Below are 25,260 nucleotides of genomic sequence, written 5' to 3' on the forward strand. Positions count from 1 at the left end.
TTTGTCTGAGTTTATTCAGTTCACATGCTTTTGCAGTGTCCTGCACAAACGAAGCCTGGGAAGTTTCACAGGCTGGGAGATTTGCAGCTTTCGCGAAGGTAACAAGCGGCCGTATAGTTTAGTTCAGGTAAGAAAGGTTGGTCATCCGGAAACACCTTTATTTAAATACGACAGCGAAGTTTAGCCAAGAGAGTATGAGGATCCTGTAATTGATCAGTCGGAAAAATTGCTGGAATGTTAAAAATGCATTTCCGAAGCATTGTAACTTTAAGTCGAACTATCAGCACGGATTTCCAAGCCAATAGTTGAACACGCTCCTTTGTATTTACTAAGACTGTATTCCGGCCGTATGTTCGTGTTTATGTCAGTTGCTGAATTATTGATGCGAGAGGACTTTCATGCTTGTGTTTAACATAAGACCCCCACATCCACACAATCACCCAGTCAGAAACTGCTTTTACTTGTGCTCTTCCCCACGTCTGTTTTGGATCAGCTTTACAGCATCACGTTACTAATAATAATGTCAAGAAAGTAGGGCCAGAGGTAGTAGCTATGGCTTAGTAATAAAACCGTCTCCCAAGACATCCAATGTAATGGGACAGTGATATATTGAGTTGACTACATGTTTCTAAATATAGGAGATAGTTTACTCTTCTGTTGCTACCTGCCATCTATAAAACGGAAGCAAATCCGATGAGTTATGTCAGTGTTTTAAAGTGCTCTGTCTTGTTCTGATAGCACTGAGGGTGTTCCGCCATGTTGGAGTCCTATGTCACTCCGCTGCTGATGAGCTATGTGAACCGCTACATCAAGAACCTGAAGCCATCAGATCTGCAGCTCTCCCTGTGGGGAGGGGATGTGGTTCTCAGCAAGCTGGAGCTGAGGCTGGATGTGCTGGAGCAGGTATGCTGTAGCTAATGGCAACTTGGACCGGATGGCTGTTACATACTAGAGTGGAAGGAGATGGGCAGCCAGAGGTCATCAGAAAAAACTCTCATTCTTAATTGCTTTGTAGATGCAGCAGGAAGCCCAGGATTTTTTCATTTTCAAAATCTGCACTTTTATATTTATTTTTTAAGATTTCTCTAATAAATATTTTATATCCATTATATTGTTTCTTTCATATCAAGGTTGAAATAAATCTTTATTGAGAACTTAAGGTAGTGGAATCCTTTTCAGTGTGGGAAGGATCTACTTGTACAACTAGTACATCAGCTTAGAACCGTGTTATGTGATGCCCTTGAACACCAGGGATACTCTTGTTTATTGTATTAAATTGGAGAATTGAAAATTATTTTAGCATAGATTTACCAGTGCATTTGGCATAAATTGTAATGAGATTTTTACCTCTGATCAACAGATTAGTGTAGTTAGGTGATTATTTCTTGGATGAATACCCTCATTATTTTGACATTATTTGTTCCATTATTCTCCTAAATCTGTAATGGAATTAGGGTGGATTTTTCTGTCCCCAGAGAGCTACCTGACTATTCCTAAGTAGGGGACAAAACAAAGAACATATTGGGCATCCTTCTTGAAAGCAGTTTTTCCCCATTGTACAGTGGGAATATATTATTTTCTGGATGCGTAATGCAATCTTAAAATCTTGGTGGGTATTTTTTCCCTTTGTAGTTTCTTTATAGTCCCAAATTTGAATGCAGTATATAATCCAAAGAGAAATCATTATAAATGGCCTTTTTAGTGAAACAATATGGGCTTAAAGCAGACATGTAGTAAATCTACATCAGCCCATTCCTGAAAATATGTTTGATTATTTTCCTCTGGCCAGAAAAAAGAGAACGAAACAAAATGAGCTATGTAGGCATTATGGTTTCTTGGGGCATTTTTTTTGGCTTGTTGCTTCAGACCAGTTGCTTCACACTTGTCCTCAGCTAACACAAATAAGTCTTCATGGCAGAAAGTACAAATATACGCTACAATGTTGTGAGCTGCTTTTGATTGCTTATTCTTTTTAAAATACCAGTGGTAAAACAATGCAGTTTGTGTCGTTACCCTTTCCTGTGCGCAAGCTGCAGGACGTACCGAATCGCTGGGGCTGCGTTGTGACCCGCGATGCTGTTTTTTTCTGTTTGCAGGAGCTGAAGTTGCCTTTCACATTCCTGAGCGGCCACATCCATGAGCTGCGAATCCACGTGCCTTGGACCAAGCTGGGCTCTGAGCCTGTGGTCATTACCATCAATACCATGGAGTGCATATTAAAACTGAAGGACGGAGCTCAGGTTAGCAGCAGGGATGGCTGAATTCTCTTCTACTCACCTGTTGGCACAAATATTGTGCAAAATCGCGTATTCTTACTCAGCTACCCTGTTAGATGTGGTATAGGGCTCTATAGAGCTCCACATCGCCAAGCAGTCTGGCCTTGTGATCTCTCCGTCTCCTGTGTAATTGTCTGTCTAACACCAATCCATGTATTGGGCCTCTATTATTTTAACAAAGAAAAGGGGAGGATATAAAAAAAAATAAATTCGTATTTGTTAGAGATGACATAATGCCTCTGTGCAGCCCTTGCATTTTGATCTGCGTTTTCAAATGCCGGAGGAAAGGCGGGGGGGGAGGGGAGGGAGGAAAAAAAAAAGAATTTGGCGCTTGCTTTAAAGGAAGTTTCGGATGAGGAGCACATTTGGAGGAGCCAGGGATAAAAGCAACTCGTCATTCTCGCTACCAGAATTAAACATTTGCAAATGCTCTCTGTGAAATCAGGACTTGCTTTATGTGAGCCAGTTGGGCTTTTGCGTTAGAGGCCAAGATCAGCAATTAATTAACATTTTTTTGAGGCATGAATATGAATTTTATTTCATTTTTTTCCCCCCTTTACTGACGATGATTAATATTATGTGGTTTCCTGTGGTCAGCGTTTCTGTACCAGAAGGATGCCGGCCTGGTGGTAGTGTTTTTCCATCTGAAATTATTTTATGTTTTTTGCGTTTTCTTGCTGTAGCGCAGCTTTGACTGGCGTTTCTGTCTCTGTGCTGCAGAAGCAGCAACCTGGTGCTCCTGTGCTTTTGCCACAGTTTGCTGGGTTTAAATTAGCATATGCAGAAGTTTTATATGCATTTCAACCGATAATGCAGTAGTTTTTTTGCCATCAGTTTGGTGCCATGAGTGCCCTTGATAGCAATGCTCTTCAGGCAGGTTTTTGTTAATAAACAAAAATGCTTGAATGGTTTCCATTTTTCTCTCCTCCCCAAAGGACACGTTAAGAAGACCTTTAAGAGGCTTGTATGTGTTTCAGTGCTCTTTCACATTTTCCCTAAGATAAGAGCCTGTTTAGAGGGAGCGTGACATGGCTGTGGTTATCCATCTAACTGGATGCAAAGCAGAGTACCTTCTGAGAAAGAAGTCCCTGGCATTTTAATGCGATGCCTTCACGGGATATTTATTGGTGAGTGCAGAGAGGAAGTTGCTCCTGTTTTGCATTTTAGGGCACAGCTCTGCATGTTTGGTAGCATCTCATACTACCTGCCATTGCAGTTTGCTCTTTTTCTTCCTCTTTCTGCTTGTTGCTGGTCAATTTGTTCATTCATGAAAACAGGCACTGGTTTTATGATTAAAAAAAAAAAACATTTTTTCCATGTACATCTGTTGTTTTTTATTTAAGTATATAGATTTTTAAGAGGTTTGTAATTTAATGTAAAGTGCATCAAGCATGTTTTGTACCATGCACAGAAAAACAGCAGTTTTTTTATATATGTATTGAAAGAGTGAACGGTTTTTGTATGCTTTAATTTTATTTGGTATTGAAGATTGTAAACTAAGGGGGGGTGAAAGTTAAACCCTTTAAGGACAGAAATATTCTCTCATCTGTTGCGCTTTATGTTAAAGTAAATGTATTTTGTAAGGAGAAATATTTTTGTAATGACAGTTTTTTTATGAAATTCACTTGCCGATTTCTTTTCTTTGAAGAGTCTGGTCTCACCTGCACCACCCATGCAGTTGAGTGCAGCCCTGCAGGCAAAGGTGGGAGCGATGGGGCCAGAGGTCCCTCATGAAGTGCTTTTCAGGAGTAGCCAATTACAGCCAATTAGGGAAACTGAAGCTGCTGGCCTGGAGCAGGCTAGACTGAGCTGGCCAGAGTTAATGGGAATGCTAACCTAATATTACATTATGCAGATGCTGGCTACCGCAGGGCCGATCACGTTTCTCTCCTTACGGAAATTCTAACGTTGTTCTAACACACTTTCCCCGCTGGGTGTGCCGTTCCAGGGTCACGGGGCTCCTATGTAATGTAGTCTTTTGAATCAGGCATTCGTCACAGATGTCCTGTAGAATTCTTGGTAGAGGAAGGGTCCCTTTGGAAAATTGTGAAAGACGTTTGGACAAATTATTGAATTGAGTGCACCGCTCCCGCCCAAACTCCCCAGGAGAGAAAATTTGGATCACAGCCAGACTCCTGTGCTCTGACCAGAGGGGTTAAGATGGCCGCTTGTGTTTCTTTGCGACCTAATCCCAACAACTCATTGATTTGATCCCCTTCGTAATGGTGTGTGGGGGGGGTGGAGGTCGCCCAATCGCTTTCTCATTTATCCCCCTGAGGGCTTTAAGCAATGTTCGAATGTTCCCTTTATAGGTGTTGCTCATGCAGTGGAGCACCTCTTCCACTCTGCTGTTAGTGATCCACTATTATAACTCAACACTGTGATTTATGGGAGTCGTATGCATTTCTCCTACAGAACTGCATCAGTTAATTGAGTGTCACGCATGAACACTGGCCAGCCCCAGTCATGGATGGGTGCTGGCGTGTACTACTGAGCTTCAAATAGTTCAGGACACGATGAAGTTGGGGTGAACACTTGCCATGAAAGCTCCCCTATCCCCCTGCTCACCAAAACTCCACTAAAATTAAAATTAATTTCAAGCTGGAGTAATATTAAATCATAAGTGTGAAATGTCATTTCATTTTTTGCGGTGATGCTTCAATTGAAAACCTTTATGAAACACTTGTATTTGAAAAACTTTGGCTGGTCTCTGCTAGATGTGAAGGGTGGAAATGATGATGGGTGCATCTGGAAATGAGTTGTGTAATTAAAACTCATTGATTTGGGAATTCGGTCGATACATCCGGAAGTGGGGAATGAATTAATCCCACTGGAAGCAGCAAAATCAATTAAGTTAGTCTTTTGATGTTACTCATGAAATTTCAGGACTGCCACATTTTTCTTTTAGTTGAACAGCACAATAATTTTGCTCTTTCAATATAATGCTCAGGGGCAGCATGGTGGTGCAGTAGTTAGCACTGTTGCCTCACACCTCTGGTCCCAGGTTCGAGTTTCTGCCTGGGTCACATGTGTGCGGAGTTTGCATGTTCTGCCCATGTTGTCGTGGGGTTTCCTCCGGGTACTCTGGTTTCCCCTCACAGTCCAAAAACATGCTGAGGCTAATTGGAGTTGCTACATTGCCCGTAGGAGTGCATGTGTGCGTGGATGGTGTGTGAGTGTGCCCTGCGATGGGCTGGCCCCTCATCCTGGGTTGTTCCCTGCCTCGTGCCCATTGCTTCCGGGATAGGCTCCGGACCCCCCGCAACCCAGTGGGATAAGCGGTTTGGAAAATGGATGGATGGATGGAATATAATGCTCATGAAATTACACTTTATATAGATGGTGAGAGGAAGATCTACATACCACAACGAATATGAAACAATGTGTGCGCTGGTACTTTCTACATTTTTCTTCATTTATAAAGTTTATTTTTTACAAATTACAGTTCACTTGTCTGCTGTTTAAGTTGGAAAGTTTAAAGAAACATAAAGAACAGTTAGTAAAACAAAAGAAAAGGTTTATGTCTGGCTTCACCATTATATATCAGTCTAGGCACTTATTCTCGAGTCATAGAGCTACTTTTCACATATTAGAGAGCCTTGTGTTTTATCTGGATGTGTGTTATTACAGGTTAGCCAGTAGCGCAGTGGTTTGGAAACTGAACTTTAGGTCATGGGAGAAGGTGTTGCTTCTGTATGTGAAATAAAACTGGCTGGATAATGGTGGCACCATACATTGGGATTGACAGTTCACTGGAAAATGGGAATACTGGTATTTGAAATGGATTTGAAGAGAAACTGTGGACATGGGGGGACAATGTGGTCATAGGCCAGGTAGCTTGGTTGTAAGGTGGGAATTTTTATGTCCTAATGGGTAAGTGCTGTTAAATCCCTTAGCTAATCTGGGTTGTGTCACTAAGTGGGTCCAGCAAAAAGGTTTAATGTAAAATTGCACCTGGCTTAATTGACTTTGCATGATAGTTTGTTGGGCACCTTTTAACAGTGACCTTGATTTCTTGTTCTGGCAACTTTGCTATGGTTCTTAAGGTGTCTGTGGTGCTAGTTTTCCCATCCATGACTCCCTTCCTTGGAAGTTCCAGGGAAAACAAGCTTCTTATTCTGGAAAGCTCGCTACATGTTCATTGCATTTACATTTTTAGCAGACTCTTTTGTTCAAGTGAGGAAAATGGCACATTGCAAACATTCATGCTGTCAAGGAGTCAACTATGCAAAAGAGCCGCTAGGCTGAGCTACCAATCAATGTGCAGCTACAAATGTAAGTGATATCGGATCAGGAGCTACAAAATAGCTGCATAACTACACGTATAACTAATAAAGTGAGAATCTAATAAGACTCCTCAAAGGCCAGTAAGTGTAACACAAGAGCATTCAAAGTGGAAGCCCAGGGCTGGTGGTGGCTAATTTTTTATTTTATTTTTTTCGGGGGTCAGTCCAGGGCACGGCACGGTCCTCCGGCATGTACACAGCCCCCGTGCCCCTTTGACATCTTTTTCAGAGTTTTGGAAGTGGTTAAGCGTGGTGTGTGGAGAAGGGGTGTAACACACAGGCAGTTAGTTTAAAGTACCACCACTTGGGTTCCATAAAACTTTAAAAAGCTCTTAGCCGCAAACAGCGACCCGGCATCTGTCTTTCTGCCTCACACTTTCTAGAATTTAATCATTGAAAAAAAAAAAAATAATAAGTAAAAGCAAGGTTGGCTGGTGGGAAGACCTCTCTTGTCATCTGTTTTCTAACCTTGTGGTATCCATAAAATTTCTGCTCTGTTTAGCTGATCGTGGCACCAAATCGGTACCAAAGGGTTCCCCTGTCTGCTTAATTAGAGTTAATCGCTCTCGTTGCTTGTAAGCGCACTGGGAACATTCTTTTCTTAAAAAATATCAGTTTAAGCTGCACCAGATGTGGAACGAGGAAGGATGACTGAGAATTAAAAAAAAAAAAGGAATGTAAAGGGGCAAAGCGGACAGTGCTGTTGTGGGATGAAGGCAATGAATATCAGTGTTTTAATGAGGCAGAGATAGAGGGATTTTCTCTGGAGGTCTTCTGCATTGGGTAACTGGAGTTTTACTGCAGCCTGTGGATTTTCTCCTAATGTGTCCAATGTGACTGATGCTTTGCCACGAGATGCAGGGGGGAGGTGCCTTCAAGATCTGTGGCTTTGGCTGCCAAGCGAGTCAGCGGGGGGGGGGGGGGGTGGTGGTGACTCTGGGGGGTGTCTTTGTAGATTCCTTCTAAACTATTTTTAGTGCCCTTACAGTGTCGCGCCTTATAAATAATAAATTCTGCTGGTAAGAGCTGCCCTCCTCTTTCAGTGCGGAGGATTCTTTCACGTTACGTCGCTTATCTGACGCTCGCTTAAGCCTGTTGTTTGCTTATCAGACCCTTTCACCAAAGCTCCCAGCTTACAGTCTGAGCGTTTTATACAGTTGCATATTACTGAGGCCTTTTAGGTTAAGTACCCTGCTCAGGGGTCCCCTAGTGGGGGGGATCCTCCTGGGATTTGAACCTACAACCTTCTGTCTGGAAGTCTATTTACTTAACTGCTACTAACTAAAGAACTGGTTCATCGGCTGAAAAGCTCACGCATGCCATTTGACGACTGTCTCATTTTTCTTGGCACTGTATTATCCTGTCCCTTTTGCTGAAGTAAATTTGGCCTAATGTCAGTTTTGATTTCTCTTTCTTTAATTTGTGCTTTTGAATGTGGTAATATATTTGCTTGGGTGTGGAAGTCTTGCAGTGCTTTTGTCAACTGCCCCTCTGGGTGACTGGTAGTCTTTTTTGTGGGTTGTGGTGATGTAACGATGGATCACCATCCCCTACCCTAAAATAATATAAAATAAAATATAAAAGAGATTATATATGTTTTTGATTAGTGTTTCTTTTTTTGCTTTTTTAAACATTTCGTAATTTTGTCGTCTTTCTCCTCTAACTGGATGAAAATGTTTGGATTAATGAAGGCGACTTAATTTTCTGATCCTCTGAAATTTCCTGTTAAAAAGATTTTCAAGGGAAAGTTTCAGGTGCATTTAGTCTCCAACCGAATAAAATGAAAGAATGGGGAAAAAAGTCAAAAGAAAATGAAGAACAAAGAAAAACAGGCCTTGGAGCTTTGTAATCAGATAGTACAAACTGGATAATCTCTGTTCGGTGCCGTCCGGAAATCTCTGCTCTGCTTGCCGGGCCTGTGGAGAGCAGATGGCTTACAGAGGGTTCTCTGTAGATCCACGTCTCCTGCACCACGTGGCTGTTCATCCAGCATGCGCCTGTTTGGGGCAGGACAGGATGGCTCCATGCACCTACGGCTTTGTTTGTTGTTTTGTTTTTGTTTGGTGGAAGTGCGAGATGTCAGTTTTGTTTAGGCTTTCGCTATGTGTGCCAACTTAAGGGTGTTTGCTTTGTGTTCTCCATGGCTTCAGTTAGTAGGTTTCCAGGCTTTGGTTTGTGAAGCTCTGTTTTTCCTTTGTATGTTTTGACTTTGACTAACCGTGCACCTCTGTACGCCACCCTGGGGCTGAGGAACGTGTGTGTTTGAATGAGGTCGTCCCTCACGACTCGACACACGGGCCAGTGGTGAGAAACAGCAACCGTGTTGAGAGTAGGAAGCCCCCAGGTGGTCTTGTGTTTACACTGCACTGGACCCTTTGGTAAACTTGTCAGCAGCCCCCACAGCTAGTGTTTGTTTCTGTCCTCACCCCCCACACACCTCCTACCACGCCCCGTGCTCCCGCTCGTATGCTGTGTCAAAGCCGCCTCGCCTTGTATATTTTCTCAGCTTCCCTTCCTCAGTTTGATGTGGAGTCTACCTTTTAGTGCCGAATTGTTTTCGGTAGGTTTTCCAGCTCTCTGAATGGATTTGCCGGTATTTTGTCTAAAACAGTTCTTAGATGTCCCCTTCAGTGACCTGTTTGACCTGGTGCTGTTGTATAGTCCAGCAAGGCTGCATGAATGTTTGTTTCTGTTAGCCCGTTGGTCCAGCGAAAGAGGCCTTTGGGCTGCTCACATCTGTAAGCCTTCTTGGTGTTAATCTCTAGGAGCTAATTAGCCAGCCTCCCTCTCCTGTCTGTTTTTTATATCCAGGAGTGATCAATAAACAGTCCTAACCATGAGGACGATGTGGATTTCTTTGGGTTTTCTTATGTATGTTCTTCTTAACACAGCCCTTAGTTTATGCTTGCATTTCCCTGTTAAATTGTGAGGTTGTTTTGTTCAAAGAAAAAGTTGATGCCATCATTTTGCTTTTCCTTTTTTTTTTGTTTGCCGTCTTTGTTGACCTGGCAAATTTTTCTAGGGCTTCTGCCGTTTCATTTGACTGTTGGCATAACACATCTAAAAGTGTTGTCTTGTTTTTGTATAAGTTTTGGTGTCGCTTATCCAGCTGATTTGCCCCAAAAGGAAGGCAGTGAGGAGCCTCACTTTTGGGCTTCCTCTCCGTCCCAGTTAGTTGGTAATCAGCCTCCTACGAGCATGAGGCTCACGCTTCTGGGCTTAATCCCCCTTAAGTGGCCGTCTGAACCGGATGGTGTCCCCCCTGTGTTCGGCTGGCTCCTCTTAGCAATGTGGCCCCTCTCAGTGATCACAAAGAGCAAATGACTCACTTCCCCTTGTTAATACGTCAAGGGTTTAAGCTGACAATCCGCAAAACTGTAATTGGCCCGTATCATGAGATGCTCTTCGGAGTGAGAGCCTCCACATTTTTCTGAATCTCCTAGTTCAGGTGTGTATTTTGTTCCCCTCATTTGTTGTGCAGTTAATGTCTTGTTATGTGGCCAGATAACATACTCAGATACCACCATATGTGTAAAATGTTTAACATGGTTAAAGTCAGTTTATTAAACATTTTACAATTGTGTTTTTGTAGAGAAATGGAAATGATGGAAATTAATACCCATGCATTTTTTTAAACAATTTATCAGTGAATGTTTGTAGTATCTTTTTTTTCTGATGGTAGACGTGTCACAGTGCCAGGGCATGTCCAGCACTCACCCTGCAGAAGCAGCCCGGCATTCTGGGAGCACAGGCTGAGGTTGACAATGAATCATGGTTTTGACAGTAGCAGCATTCATCATAGTCTTTCCTGATCTGACAGCGGTGAGGACTGTTGGTGTAGGCGCGTCTCCAGGCAGCCCGTGGAGCCACCATCCCACACTGAGGGCCAGTAATTGGGGGGGCTGTTTGTAAGGAAGATGGGTTACTTCCTTTTCCTCGTGGCCATCAAGCAGCCACTGGCAAACACTGGCGGAGACCCCCACCCCCAGCAGATGCAGGTGTAGGCTCCGGTCATAGCGTGAGCAGGCCCTGGTCATGGCAGCAGCTGGAATCTCTTGCTGGATTTTTCTCCTTCAGGGACACAGGTTGCTGTGTGCTCATAGATGACTGGCGAAGCTTTTTTTTTGATTGGTCCATCCCCCCAAATAGGTGTTCTCTCAATAATGGCCCTAGTTTCATTCTATTATGGCAGTTTATGCCCTTTTCCTTGCTAAAAGGATTAAAATTTTTCTCCAGTAGCACAATTTTTGTCTTAGTTTTGGGGTGGGGGTATGGTAAGGTGAAATTAGATGACAAGCACACTAATGCTTGCCACAGACTACTAATCATCATGTTATGTTGAGTTTTGTTTTCTCTTGTCCATCATGTGCCCTGTTTGTGGTTAATGATGGCAAAGCGGTTTTTAAACCGCTCCATGCAGCTTCTGTCCGGTTTCCTCAGCCACTTAGTTTTAAGTAATTAAAGCTAGGTGACTTTTCTTATTTAAGGCGCTCACCTCCGGGAAGGTGGTGTCAGTTATGTAAGTCAGGCAGTTCCATGCGACGTGGGGGTTTCACAGGGAAGGGGTGGAGCCTGAAGAACCGCCCTGCGTGTCACTCTCCATCCTCAGGGGTCAGGGTGCTGAAGGCCTTCTGAAGGCATATGGTTAGCTACAACGATAATAAACACAGTGTTCTCGCCCATTTGAGATGTACCACATTGCTGCCTTCAGTGACCAACATGATAAGAATTTACATGTGTTATAATTACGTTGTAATTGCTTAAATTTTTTTCTTTGTGAGGGTGGGGGCTTATAAATTCCAGCTGACAGGGTGAAGGCGGTTTCTCAGCCCCTTGGCGTCCCCCCTCCCCATTGTTGAGAGGAAATACAAAGAGAAAGCAGTGGGCTGGCAGTCTCCAAGGCCCTTTGGTTCTTAGTGTTTTATATGCGATTCTCATACCCGATCAAACATGGAGAGATGTGCTCCCCCTTTGTTTGTTTCTGGCATATGGAAAACAGTGAGACGTGATGTTTACTCAGCGCCATTAAAATGCACACAGCGCTGCCGCCGCCGCCGCCGCCCTGCTGGTAGGGGAATCCCATTGGGGCTGCAGTCAGGGTGAATGCATGCATGTGAGGGGTTAAGGAAACTGGTCCCTTGCAGCTCCCTCTGTCCCTGGCGCCCTCCCGCAGGCTCAGGATTTCCTAGTCTCATGATGATCACAGACCAATGACCCTTAGATGACGCGTTGTATCTAGACCTGAGCTGCAATAGTAAATAATTGTATAATTTTAAAAAAATCAAACCTTCCAGCATTAAACAGATCTGGGCTCTGGGGCAGAGGGATGTGAGTCTACAAACATGATAGTTGTCTTTCTGTACTCTTTGTTTATTTATTTAGACTCTACACCAGTGTTTGCATGACCTGAAAGCGTCTGGGTTCCTGCCTGAGGAATGTGTATTGATGGGGCCGTATTAGAAATCAGTGATTAGGGTCCATTAGGAATTGGTGGTTTTTAGATGTGGCTTTGGACTCCACCCCCACTGCTGGCATACGATGGCACGCTGCGGGGCCGTCCGCCGTGATTTGGGTGTACACGTTGCAGTTATTAACGCGCACGGGCTGGTGTGCCAGCGCAGCCTGCATGCTTCCCATGCGCCGCCAGGGTCTGCGGTTAGCCGGCGGAGACATCTGAAGGACCAGAAAGCCTCAGATCTAAAATGAGAGCATATCCCCCTTCCCGCCACCCCCCGTCTCTTTCTCGTAGCCTTTCCAATGGGAGTCAGTCACACGCTCGTCAATCCACCCATCCCATTCTTAAAATTTATTTGTTTGTTTTTATTAACAATGACAAGAGCAAAGTCATTGTTTGAAGAAGCTGTTTGCCCTGCTGGGGGCGCTCTGTGCCTGCTGCTGTCGGGGAGCTAGGCCCCATGTTGGGCCTCCTTTAAGGACATTGGAAAAGCGTTATTAAGAGTGCGATTTTAATAATTGCTAATTGTTTGCGTGGCTTTGAATGCTCTTTCCGCAAATTTGCCAGTCGGTGGCAGAGCTGTTATTATAATGAGTTATTAGCTAATGCTTAATTACCCCTTCAAACACGCAAAGTGAGTTAATTTACCATCTGCAGTTCCGGCTTGACAGATTGTGTGCAGACCGATATTCCGAATTATCAGCCTTGTCTGCCTTTGAAATCTGGTCAAATTTCATTCGGCTAGTTTTTTTATTTTTTTAGACTTCCTTTATGTAAAAAAACTGCATCTTGTGGTACATTTTTTGATTTAATGTAGTTTTACTGAAAATGTATTTTGCTTGGAATACAGCTGTTAAATGTGAGCCAGATTTGTGCATTTCTCTCCCTTGACAGAGCTTGGTCATACTGTATATTGCTGCTGAGTGACAGTGCTGGACCAGGCTACTCCAATTCTGCATCCTTCCTGAAAATTGGGTGTTTTTTTCAAGTTCATCAACCCCCCGCCCCCCAGGTTCACCATGGCCTCTACATGGGAGTGGGGATTTGTGCTAGAACCCCCCCCCCCTTCCGCCACTACTGTAAATAGGGGTCAACAGAAAACTAAATTCATGGTCACCCCCAAAAGGATGTGTCTTTTTTTTTGGGGGGGGGGGGTTAGGGGGGGCGTTCCTTAGGGATGAATTTCAGGGTTACATCATCAGCCCACAGTTCACAGTTGTTTTTCACCTTTTTGTCTTCATAGTGTGAGAGACTTTGTGTTCTGTGCATTTTGTGCCGCAATTTGTGGTTTGGTTCTGGTCCACTGCAACTGTTAATAGAATACTGTCTTGGGTGTATAGGCCACACCCAGGTCAAGAGGTCACAGTGCGATCGGCAGCCGGAAGAGGCCTTGGGCCCCCACCAAAGCCATCAAGACCTGCTCCTTTCCCCAGCAATGCGTTTTGTATCAGCAGTCAGGGTTTCAGTGGGATAAGGAGGCCAGCAACTGGGAGAGAAACCCACAAATCCCACTCCTTGGTTATTATTCTGCTTTTGGGAGGGGGGTGGTGGTGGTGAAATAATTTAGTAGAATTTTATTTGCTGTGGGCCTCATTTATTCAGTTTTGCCTGCATTTCCACCAGTAGCTACTATAACACAGACAGGACTTTTATTTCCTGTGGCTAACACTCAGGACACATAAGGAAACACATTTTTGGTTAGTTTGTAAATTGTTTTGTGAGTAATTATATAGTGCAGTTGATTTTAACCGAGCAGTCATACTGTTGGCTGTGGGGGCATATTTTAGGCTATGTCATCAGTTTGATAACACAGATGAGGAACCTGAAGCCTGTGTGACTGGAGGGGCAGTAAATGTCGGAGCTCCTGGGTGACATGCCGCTTCACGTCGCACGGGTCGCCGCGGTGATGGCGGCTGAGATGCGCGCTGCCGTGGTAGCTGTTAACACATGGCCTGCGGTCGTCCTGTTGTCAGAACATCTGCACAGCAACTGCGACCAATTTTGGCATTCCAGGTCGGCCCGTTAGAAAGGGCCCATTGTTGCCGTTCAAAGCCCGGCTGTACAAGGAGGATGATTAGCAGCAGCTCGGAGCATCCTGGGTTCGTCCGTGGCGGTTGCTTTTACCTCGGTTACTTTTCCCGCCGATTTCAACGTGGAACAAGAAGAAGATGGCTTAAAGGAACATGCAGCCCTTCCCGGGCACAGCCCCCCTGGCTGCGGCTCTGCTCTGACATCACCGCCATTCCTCTTGGTCCCAGTGTGAAATACTTCTGTAATTATGCGGCCTTTGGCAGTTTACTTGGAACTTTCTTTTTTTCTTCACATCCCTTTAATAAATGTGTTTTATTTCAGGGCTTCTGAAAGGGGCACATGTTTAGAGAATTAATGGAGTGCTTTCATTGTGCCATTATGCAGAGTTGAATGTGCTTAGTAACACTTTCGGTCTCGCTGACCTTGTAAACAGTTCTACTTTTAGAACAGTAACAAAAGAAATCTGGGAGCCCGCTGCCTTTGTAGTGGGTGAGCTAATTTCTTGGGCATGGGGATTGTTAAGAAGTGAAATTGCTAGAAGAAATCCAGTCGGGCAAAAAGAAATAAATAACCCCCCCCCCCTGAATATTCAAGGGATTTTTACAACTGACAAATGTTTGAAGTTAGGGCTATGTTGTTTATCGGTTCTGCAAATGCAAACATGTAGAGTATGTGCTGAATTGTTAGCTGGCCTGTGGTGTGCGGTTGTACAAAAGAAATGAGGGTTTGGAAGATGTTTTAAACGCAGGCTTCGTAATTACAAGTTAAGGTTTAACCCCCCCCCCCTGCCCCCCATGTAATGAATAAATTTGATTTGACCACCATCAATGTTTCTATGCGCTCCTCACAGATGCCAGGCAGATGGTCCTCGAGCATTGCAGCTCACCTGTTTAAAGAGGGCGTGGGAGGTTGAGTCCTCGGCCCCTCACTCACTGAGGCATAGCGGAGCATCTCATGCATGTTGGTGCCGGTTGGCATGGCATGGTTGGATGATGGTGGTGGTTGCTGTATGGCACCAGTGGCATCGCCGGCGTTAGGCACGTTCATAGCACGGCTCTGCTCAGAATGACACGTCAGGTTTCCTCAGGCACTCCTTAGTTTTTTCCTCAAGCCCTAAGGAACATTACAGCCCACAGATTTCTGTCATTCCAGAACGACCTCCCACTCTTACTGCTTCGAGAAACTCGCACCGTATAAATCATGCGACTTGTGTATTCATCTGAAGTATTTCTTCTTAACTTTTCATGCATCACCGCAATTTCCTTTGAAAAAGAGAGATTCGTGTGATGCGTTTTAGCTCTGTAGTTGTGCTCAGTCAGACTCGTTCCTCCATATTTTTAACGACCTTTCAGCAGACTGCGAGGCATTAGAGGTGCTGATGGAGGTCTTTAGCTTTAAAATAGTTTTCTCCATGTATTAATATCCCTGACAAATGGTGCGTTTGGGGTGGGGGTGGGGGGGGGGCGGCGAGGAGTTAGCCTGCCCTTTTTTTCAGTGAGAGCGGCGCACCCTTCGTCCCCAGATCTCTGGGGCATTACACTTTAATTAGCCGTTTTCAGTGAGGGAATCAATCAGAGTGTTGCGCTCGCTGACATGCTGCGATACCCGTCCATGTTCGTCTGCGTGCGTAATCCCGGGGAGCCGGCAGGGATTCCAGCTGTATGTCTGTATGCTATATTTTCCTTAACTCTTTTTCATCCCCCCCCTCCTGGCTTCATGGCCTGGTGGGACCAGCCTCCCCGCTTTCATTTAACTCCCTCAGCCGGGCGAACGAAGCTCGTCTTTAATCACACATTCTAACGGCTTTTCGCGTTTGTTACGGTTTCATTAAAAACCTATTAGCAGCTAATTTTTAGCTGAGATGATGGATTTTTCTGCGGGTGTGTCGCGCAGTTTAAGTGGGGAGCGACGAGTCTTGGTGTTCCTGAGAAGCTGATGATGGCAATGTGTGAAATGTTGGACGTTCTGTGGAGTCAGTCCTCCTCTGTCATTTATGTTTTTGGTCCATTTATTTTTTTTACTCCTCCAGGTCTAATACATATCCAATGGGAAAAAGTTTTTAATTGATCTTTGCTGGAAGGGTTTTTGGTCCCTGGAGACGAAAAACTGTAATACTATTGAATGTGCAGCTGTGAGTTGTGTGTGTTCCTTTCACTTCAGATTTATGTGGATTTGTTGCTACTGACTTGACTAGCTAGCATATTAATTTTTCATATTTTTCCCCCCCCTTGGTTTCAGTTTTAGAGTTGGTCAGCTTGTGTAACCTGGATTACTTCTGAGTTGCCGAGGGTATGGCCAGCGTTAACTTCTGGGCTCTACCGCTAGTGGGAGGAACTGAATTTGGTGAGACTAGCTGAGGTGGACAGAGTTGTAACGGTGTAACGGTGGGCAAATATTTTGGGAAACATCATCCTGTTTCAAAACCATTTCTCTGTACTACAGTGATATACTGTATGAATGAATGAATTTTGACACTCTTTATTTGTGGATAATGTAAGCAAGGCACTTAAACTAAAATGTCCAGGCATTGGTAAAATGTCCAGCTGTAGTAATGGCTTAAAAATGTTAAACTCCTGTGCAGTTTGTGAGAGAAGGAAGGGCGTGTATTTGGATGGGGGGGGGGGGGGGGGGTAGCTGTGCTGTATTTGAGGGGCCTTTGAATGTCTGGGGGGTTGCGCTTAGGCTCAGGTAGTCGGACTCTGGCTCTGTGGTCCCCTTATCTCTCTGCCTGGCCACTTAATTATGCTATTCTAGCCCCTCAGTCTCGTTCCTCACCCACAGAGTGGGGCAGTCGCTCGACACCCCCAGGCAGGGAGCAAGCCACTCGCTGGCTGTTTGCTGTCTGAGTGCCCCCCCCCCACCCACAACCCCAGTTCTCACTGAGCCATGACAAGGAGGACAAGGCCTTGCCGTGTCAGACCTGAGAGGGGTGTGTTTGCGTTGCCCAGATAAGGGCTGGCTTGGGTTTCCCTTGTTTATTTTCTGTGACTGGGCCGTCCCTCACAGCATGCTCCTTTGAAGTCACTGCGAGTTCACTAGGGGGTTGGGGGGGGGGGGGGGGTGCTATAAGTGGCTGGTCTTACACGTGCTAATTAATACCACTTAAATGGTGTGGAATTTACAGATTCCTAAAATGGTTTGAATCCCCCCTTAAAAAAACAGTGTTTTTGTAGAAAATGCAATGAAAGTCTGTAAAGGAATTTTTATTCCTTATCAACATGTCACTTAAAAAAAAGGTTTTTTCCTCAAACCAAATAGACTCCTGGTTTCTTTGGTTTGAGGCAAATTGATGTTGAAGAGATGGCCTTGAGCTCTGTTAACAATGACCGTATTAGGTTTCAATTTCACTTCATAGGTCAAGCTGTGCCCGATCGGTTTAGGGCCGGAACTTACCTTCTGGCTTTAAAGATGAGGACATGCAGGGTGGAGGGGGGGGTGACTAGGTGGGTTTCTGAGTTAAGGTACGAGTCATCTGAGCAGCCAGGCACCCCACATATCTGCCACAGAGCGCCCCCTATTGACAGGGCTGTTGTATTGTTGGCCTAGCTCCCAGATGTCTGCTTATTGAGTAGGTCCATCACTCTCCTCGGATTGTCCACTTACCCTCAAAGAGGAGTGGCAGGGAGTGATCACCGGGAGGTCTCGGAAGAGGGGAGGCTGGGTGCTTATCCAGGCAGGGGAATCTTCCTGTACTGCCCGACTTACTACCTTGAACAGCACTGTGGACCTCAAACACAGTTTTAAGTGGCAAACCTTATATTGCGTTCCTTTCAATGTTTTTTTTTTTATCTGCAGGAATTTTATAAGAGTGTGATTAAAGGGGTCGTGTGTTCATTTTGCATTCTGTACCGGTGCACCATAACTACAACAAACCAAAAAATGTTAGTGTCTCCTAATTAACTTTTTTAACCAAAAAATTAAATCTCACTTCAGTGCATAAACATCAAGGAGTGATGCTTTGAAGCGATGGAAACTTGCAGAGATGTGTGAGCAATCAACTGTTTGGTTTTTCCCCCCACGTATTATTGCCAGTTTCCATAACGGATGGGGTATTTATTGTTGCTCCTCTGTTGTTTGGCGATTCCCGGAAAAACTGTTCGTGGGGCCCAGGGTCTCTGCTGAGCTCCACGTAAATATTTTTCCGGCACTCTAAAGTCGCGTGTTTCGGCATCGCCGTGTTTACTTCACCGCGACGGGCGAATCTCGTGTCTGTGGATGCCCGCCTCCAGATTATGTAGAGCGCGTTTAAAATGTAATCATCTTCTTCGCTCAGGGCTCATTACGCTGTGTCAGATGGAGGGGGGGGGGCAGACGTGATTCATTTTGACACCTTGGCTGTTTACATTACTCGGGATAACTGTGACTTTTGAGGCCCTGCGATTTTTATCCACCGCTAAATGCTAACCAGATGTGATCCCGCGCAGTTTTCACTGTCTGCACATGCTTTTTTTTTTTTACATTTTTTTTTTTTGGCTGGAAAGGTTACGTCGCTTTATAAACGCTAATCAGTGCCACATTGGAGGTGAGGGCGGCTCACTTTCTTCGTGTTTTGCTTCAGTGGGAGATTAATTTTCCTCTTGGATCTCCGGTATTGGCAGAGAGAGAAGGGAAGTGAATATTTCTTATCGGATCTATTAATTTGAACCTAATTGAGGAACGTTGGGGCTTCACCGGAGCTGCGAGTGTGGGAGGGGGCAGATAATGCAGCTTGGTTGCATTTACTCCCCATTTGCCAGAGGGGTCGGGATGTTAGCCGTGTAGTAGGCAAAGACCCCTGTTGATCATTGCAGCTTGTTTAAACGTCTTTCCTGCGTGATATGAGCCTATACAGTGGTCAGAACTGGCAGCGGATGTTATGTGGTCTTTCGCCAGACTGCCCGGCATCGCTTAGAGACGGGCTGTGGGCATCACCCATTTTAAGTTGAGATTACTCAGTGATATTCTTTCTCCTCTCTTCTCAGCCTTTTTGGTGTCCTTCGACTCCTCGTTTAACAACAAGCCACTTTCTTCCATGCATTTATACTGCACAATAAATAACTAGGGATGCTCCCCCCCCACTCCTGTTTATCTGAGGGCCATCAGTAAGGAGATGTCCATTTCCTCCTCTTGCTGACATTCCTCCGTTGCTGAGGATGGGAGTTCGGGCCTCGCAGGAGAACCCATCGCTCTTTTCATCCCAGGCCCAGAGTTTATTTGTAAAGCCGTAGGGGTTATAAAGTGCGTGTGTGGGGGGGCTTCTCCACGGCCGGGCGTCTTGACCCGAGCGTCATTGTTTGGGGATGTTTGCCTTCCACAGGACGAGCATGAGAGCTGCGGCTCCGGTTCCACGGGCCCCAGCGCCTCGGACAGCGCCAAGTCATCCGCCAAGCCCCGCCGTGTCCTGCAGGCAGCCCCTGCTGACCCGGACCTGCCCCCAGGTGAGTGATGGCCTCAGAGGGAGGGGACAGGACTGCCGCTCCTCCTACCCGCTTCTTGTGACCGGGCCTCAGGGTTATGAAAGAGGCCTGGTGGAGTGGGGGGGGGGGCTTCTTAATCATTGATGGACAGCTCTTATCTGCAAGGCCACTTGACCAGATGTCTGTCTGGCCACAGGAGGATGCTGGTCGGACACACGGCCTTCATGTGGTCTGCAAGCCTCCTTCAAATCTGCTCTTAAGCAGACAGGAAGTAACAACTTGGTCGCTCTGAGGCACCGGTACTATCAGAACACAGTCACCCTATGTGAGAGTGCTGAGACTGCAGATAAATGGTGTTAACAATATGCTGTAATTCCCACTCACTTTAACCTTCCTCTTTATCTTATAGGGTTGTTTTCATTATTTTGTTTACTGTTTGGACAATGATACTCTCAAATCAATGCTAATACTATGTCTTAAAATTATGAATTGCATGTCAATGTGGGTGTTGCGATTATAGTTTTTCTATATATAAAATGAATTGTTTGTGTAGCATGATCATGTGAGCATTGGTCTGGGTCGGTGAATAAGTACCAGGGTTTGAGCTGAGCTGCGACCTGCTGCTATGGGACCAGAAGCTCTGTAGCGATGAAATATAACTGGCATCGTTCGGCCGAGAAGGATTCTACAGTCAAATCTGGGCCAGCTGGCTCAGAAGCTTCCCCTTCAGTCAGGCCGCTCCACTCCGCCATGCCTACGCTGGCGGTCCTGACCCAAGAAAGAAAGCCTCTCTAGCAGACGGAGGCTGTGGGGATTGTGCTGACATGGGCACCGGGGACAGTTCAGAGACTCCAGAGCAAGTCTGGGGTATCGGGAACCGTTAAGTCAGCTTTCACATATGGGGCCGAAAATCAGGCGAGTGGTTGTGATGAAAAGCAGAAGCTGAAAGGACCTTTCCCTTAGTGGGGGGATGGCGTGTGATATTAAGCATGGCGCTGCTCTTAAACTCCTAAGCCTGTCGTGGCCTGAGTCCCTGAAGCTAAGCAGCCAGAACTGGGTGTGTGACAGCTCTGTGGGGCTCCTTCACATGTTAGGTTCCTTCCCTCGCCCCAGTGAGCGCGCCTCTCCCCAGTCTCCAACCTGGTCTTTGGGGTTCCTCGTGTCTGGGAGATTCTACAGCTTCCAGCTGGAAGCTCTGAGTTGGAGCCTCTTGCAGTGGCACTGAAGAGCATCCCTTAAAATCATCCTGGACTTTTATTGTACTTTTTTCTTCCTTTATGTCTCCATAGCAATGTCCCAGCCTGTGGAAAGGCACACTCACATAGGCACACATGCACACAGACCTCTACTCATAATTTTGTAGGGACCGTCCAATGATTTCTATGGACAAAACCCTAATACCAACAATGACCACCTTAACCCCGACTCCACTGGTCCCCACAATGTAATGTATATCTCACACACTCATACACATACACCCATCCAGGTCAAGCATGTATAAACACACACAGACACACGTTACCCAGCACAACGTAAATTACTCTGAAGAACTTCCGATAAGTGTTTTTTTAAAAGGCATAATTTTTTTTAAGACATGGTTGAGCCTGGCGAAGCCTGCTGTCCCCTTGCTTGTGTGTCCAGTAATAACACTGATGCTGATTTAGACGGGGATTTCCTCTTGGTGAAAAAGGATGAAAAGCCAGTGTGTGACATAAACCAATCCATGTTTATGGGCTGGTTTGTTTAGGTGGTACTGAGGCCTGGCCCAGTTCAGGTCGTAGGTCATATGTCGTTTTTGTGCCACCAGTGATTGCAGTTGAGTTTCTTACTCCATGATTCTGTAGACGAATCTGGAATCTGCCTCTACTGGGGAGCCCAAATGTTTGCCCTCTGTGAAGAAACCAATTGCCTTTTGCTTTGATTAACTGCTGCTGCCTGGAAAACCGTCTTACCCCATGCGGCTGGAGAAGAACATGTTAGAGTAGTCTGGGGTCGAGGGGTGGTGAGGTGCCTTCGCATGACATGGGAGCTCTGTGGGTCTGACTCACAACGCTGCCTTCTAAGCTCTGTGTTAAAATCCCAGATCCGGGGCTGCTGCTGTATTCAACTGAGCAGCCGCCTCTGCTAATCTTACTGTCCGCAGGACCAGAACCTAAAGCGCATAACTGTTAGTCTGTTTGCACAACACGTTGTAAACCTCTAACCTGCAATTAAAATCTGCTTTTAAAAATGAACTGCCATATATAAATAGCCAAGTTGGCCTGTTCGCAGGTTTGGTATGTATAAAAATATTTATGTATGTATATAAATAAAATAATAATTAAAAGGCCATCTGGAAGGGCTGAAAGTTTGTATCACTTAATAACAGCCCTTTGAAGACAAATAAAACAGTTCTTCCGAGATGTAAATGACTTTCTTAAATCCTTTGAATTATATGGCGCCTTTACTTGCAAAAGGCTTTTATGCATCGGTAGCCATATGTTCAGATTAAAAGATCTATTTCGGTAAAAGCGCTAATTGTAGGTTTGTGAGAGGATGCAGGCCTGTTGGGTGTGGGTGTGCCTACGATGGCCTCTGTGCCCTGGCACCACTAGCCGGCCGGCCTTTTCCCCGCGCACGGCACGGCCTGCCTCTCCTTCCTCTCTGCTCACCCGGCCTGCCCGGGGATCCCATAAAGGCCTTGGTTTTTCCACTCGTTTCATGGCTGAGCGGCTTTAAGTGGGCTCCTTCGCCTGTGGGGCCGCGGCACAGGTGCTGGCGGCGCAGCCTGTTTACAGAAATACCTCGTGGCGGGGGGCGGCGGAGGCTGGGAGAGGCGGCGGGGCTCCACGGCACAGCAAATTGGATCCAGAGGAAGGAATGGTGGTGGTTGGTGGAGTGGGGGTGGGGGTGGTGCTTGGCAAAGCCTGGATTTTTATTGCCCCAGCTGCAGGTGCAGTAGGCAGCCTTCTTGCTGACCCGGATACCTCACGCGAAAGGATTGGGGTGGGGAGGAGGCTGTGCCATAGGAGGGGTAGAGGGCAGGACAGAGGACTTCACTTTACTGTTATCGTTAATGCACGCAAGCAATCAGAGTCCATGTTAGTAATGTGGCCACATGTTTGACTGCGTCTCATTGGTGCTGGCAGTCAAACCTCTGCAGTTACAGGCACCACTGATGGTGGTTCTGCGACTGCGCTTTTATTACTGTCAGTCAAACCATCAAACCACACAGTTTCGGTGGTTTCCGCAGAGCCGGCCTCCGTGGCTTGAGGACGATGCCCCCCCCCCCCCCAGGTCGGCACGGTTTCCGACCATTAATTCCTCCATTTCCATTATTTTTTCCATGCGCTGTGGAGCGCAATTCAGCCAAGCTGTCCCAGTGGGATGGGGCGGGGGGCAGTCGTGTCCACTCAGGTACACACCGGCCCTCTGTGAGTTTCGTTAACGATGCTGCGTTAATTATCACCTGAGCCGTGCAGATGCAGGAAGGCAAACGTTTTGCTTGGAAAATAAGGAGAAGGCATTAGTTTTATGTGTTTAACTCTCAGTGACTGTGTTTAACAGTACATGGGAAGAATGAATAATGCTATTGGTCCTGTGGTTAGCAGGATTTATTGCAGTATATTTTCTTATTTTATGGTGGAGACTCCCCTGTCTGTAATATTTTAAGTTCTTTCTTGCTTTGTTGAGTAACGACCTTACCATGTATGTTTTTCCTTGCGAGCTTCTGTTTCTCCGCATTGGTACTGAGTTACTGATGGCCAGTGACTGGTGCACACCTATGGTATTTAGTAGAAGTACCTGGGGGAACTGTGACTGAAGGTCAGTGAGAGATTTCTGCAGTCAGAGGGAATGTGGGGTGTAGTCAACAAATTTGACAACGTTTTACCTTGTGGGGTGTGTCTAGTTCCACTCCCCCATCACTATGGGATGGCGGCCCTTTTCAAATCCTCCTTCTTTTAGACTGATCTTAAGTAATCGAATTTGTGCAGTAAGGCTTTTATAATAAGTTATTCTTGAAATTGCACCCTGCAAAGGTGACTTTTTTTGTGGGGGTGCCATAGTCGCCTTTTTCTGCTTTAGCCGTTTAATATTTACAGAAACAGTGAGGGTGCAGTTGGAGAATTCCCTGGGCGCTGTAAGGGTCAGAAGGCCACGCCTTAAAGGGTAACATTTAGCCATGTGAAGAAGCAGCGCATCGATATCAGGAAACATGCAGCTTCTCTGCGCACGGCCGCGGGCCCCTGTCCTCCAACTATGCTGGACACTGTGTCCGAGCTCCGTGAATCTGTTGGGTGTGAGAGGTGCTGCCGGGCCTACGAGCGCAGCAGAAATGTTTGCTTATGGATGTTTAGCTTGTTTCACAGTTCATGTCCAAGGGCTACACCACAGCGAAAAATAACACATCAGTCCCGCTGCTTATTTATGAGTGTGCGTGGACCACAAAGGTCAGGCTTTCACCATCTGCTTTCTGGGGGGGGGTGTGTGTCTGAAGCTGCGGGTTGCAGCCAGTAGGGTGTAGGACTCACTATGCAGCTGTGATTTTTTTAACCCCCCCCCCCCCCCCCCCCCGTTTGTCCCAGGCTATGTCCAGAGCCTGATCAGACGAGTGGTGAACAACGTCAACATCGTGGTGAACAACCTGATCCTCAAGTACGTGGAGGACGACATCGTGCTGTCGGTCAACATCACCTCGGCTGACTGCTTCACTGTGGACGAGTTCTGGGACCGCGCCTTCATGGATGTGACAGGTACTGGTGGAGCAGGATGCCATCACAGGATCCTTTCTTAGTCTGCTGCTGCTGTTGTTGTCGGCCTCTAAATACATGGAGAGGCCTGGACAACTCAGCAACACAGCAATCAAGGGCATGAATTAATGAAACGGAGCCAGACCTTAGGCACAAGATGGCCCTTGGAGCTATATGTACTGGGTCACTGGTGTGGTCATTAAAAAAAAAAAAAAAGGGAGGGGGAGAGGTTAGCTGAGCTGAATCTGTTCAGCCTCGAGCAAAGGGGATGAAGGGGGGACATGATCCAGGTATGTAAGATTCTAAAAGGTCTGGATTTCAAAATTAGTTTGAATACTAGAACTCATGGCCATAGGTGGAAATGAGCGGGAGAACATTTTAAAATGGATTTGAGAAAGCACTACTTTACACAGCATGTAGTTAGAGTATGGAATAGTCTTCCTGCTAGTGTAGTGCAAGCTAAAACCTTGGGTTCCTTTAAATCAGAGCTAGATAAGATTTTAACAACTCTGAGCTATTAGTTAAGTTCCCCCCAAACAAGCTTCATTGGCCGAATGGCCTCCTGTTGTTTATAAATTTCTTATGTTCTTATGAGTAAAGTTTTTATGCAGAGGCCTACGAATCTTTTCCTTTGAATTTACAGTTAATTTAGTGAAAGCTAAAAAGTGACTATTGTTGTAACTTATAAGAATTATTAAAAAACCTTTTAAATATAACCCTTTGGATGTAGCCCTACATAGAAAATAATTGGCACAGCCCAGGCCAATGTTTCTATGTATTTATTATTATTATTATTATTATTATTATCATCATCATCAATTGCTGCACTCTTATACTGTGTTCTTCTCTCTCAGATCAGCACTTACACTTATCGTTTAGTGGAACAGTTCAGGTTAAACATCTTATACTACAGTGGTGTCCTTACTGGGATTTGAACTGGTAGCCTTCAGTTCTTAAGCACCGAACTTAAGCACTGGTGGAGGGGGGGGGGGGGGGTAATCAGGTGGTGCTTGATTTATGGTGCTTGCCTTTATTTTGAAAAATGTTAGCAGAATGACGCACAGACTTGGTGTTTGGAGTCGTGCC

General features: G+C 45.6%; 1 protein-coding gene across 1 annotated transcript in view; it reads left to right on the forward strand.

Moving 5' to 3' along the window:
• LOC125749095 (intermembrane lipid transfer protein VPS13B-like) overlaps positions 1 to 25,260 on the forward strand; it is a 209,711-nt gene that overhangs the window by 362 nt on the left and 184,089 nt on the right. Inside the window, 5 exon segments of the mRNA XM_049025986.1 lie at positions 37 to 127; positions 739 to 903; positions 2,097 to 2,240; positions 19,345 to 19,465; positions 24,010 to 24,177. Coding sequence (XP_048881943.1) covers positions 757 to 903; positions 2,097 to 2,240; positions 19,345 to 19,465; positions 24,010 to 24,177 — 580 coding nt within the window. The 5' untranslated portion in view covers positions 37 to 127; positions 739 to 756.

The sequence above is a fragment of the Brienomyrus brachyistius genome, chromosome 9 (genome assembly GCF_023856365.1).
Source record: "Brienomyrus brachyistius isolate T26 chromosome 9, BBRACH_0.4, whole genome shotgun sequence".
Taxonomy (NCBI): Eukaryota; Metazoa; Chordata; class Actinopteri; order Osteoglossiformes; family Mormyridae; genus Brienomyrus; species Brienomyrus brachyistius.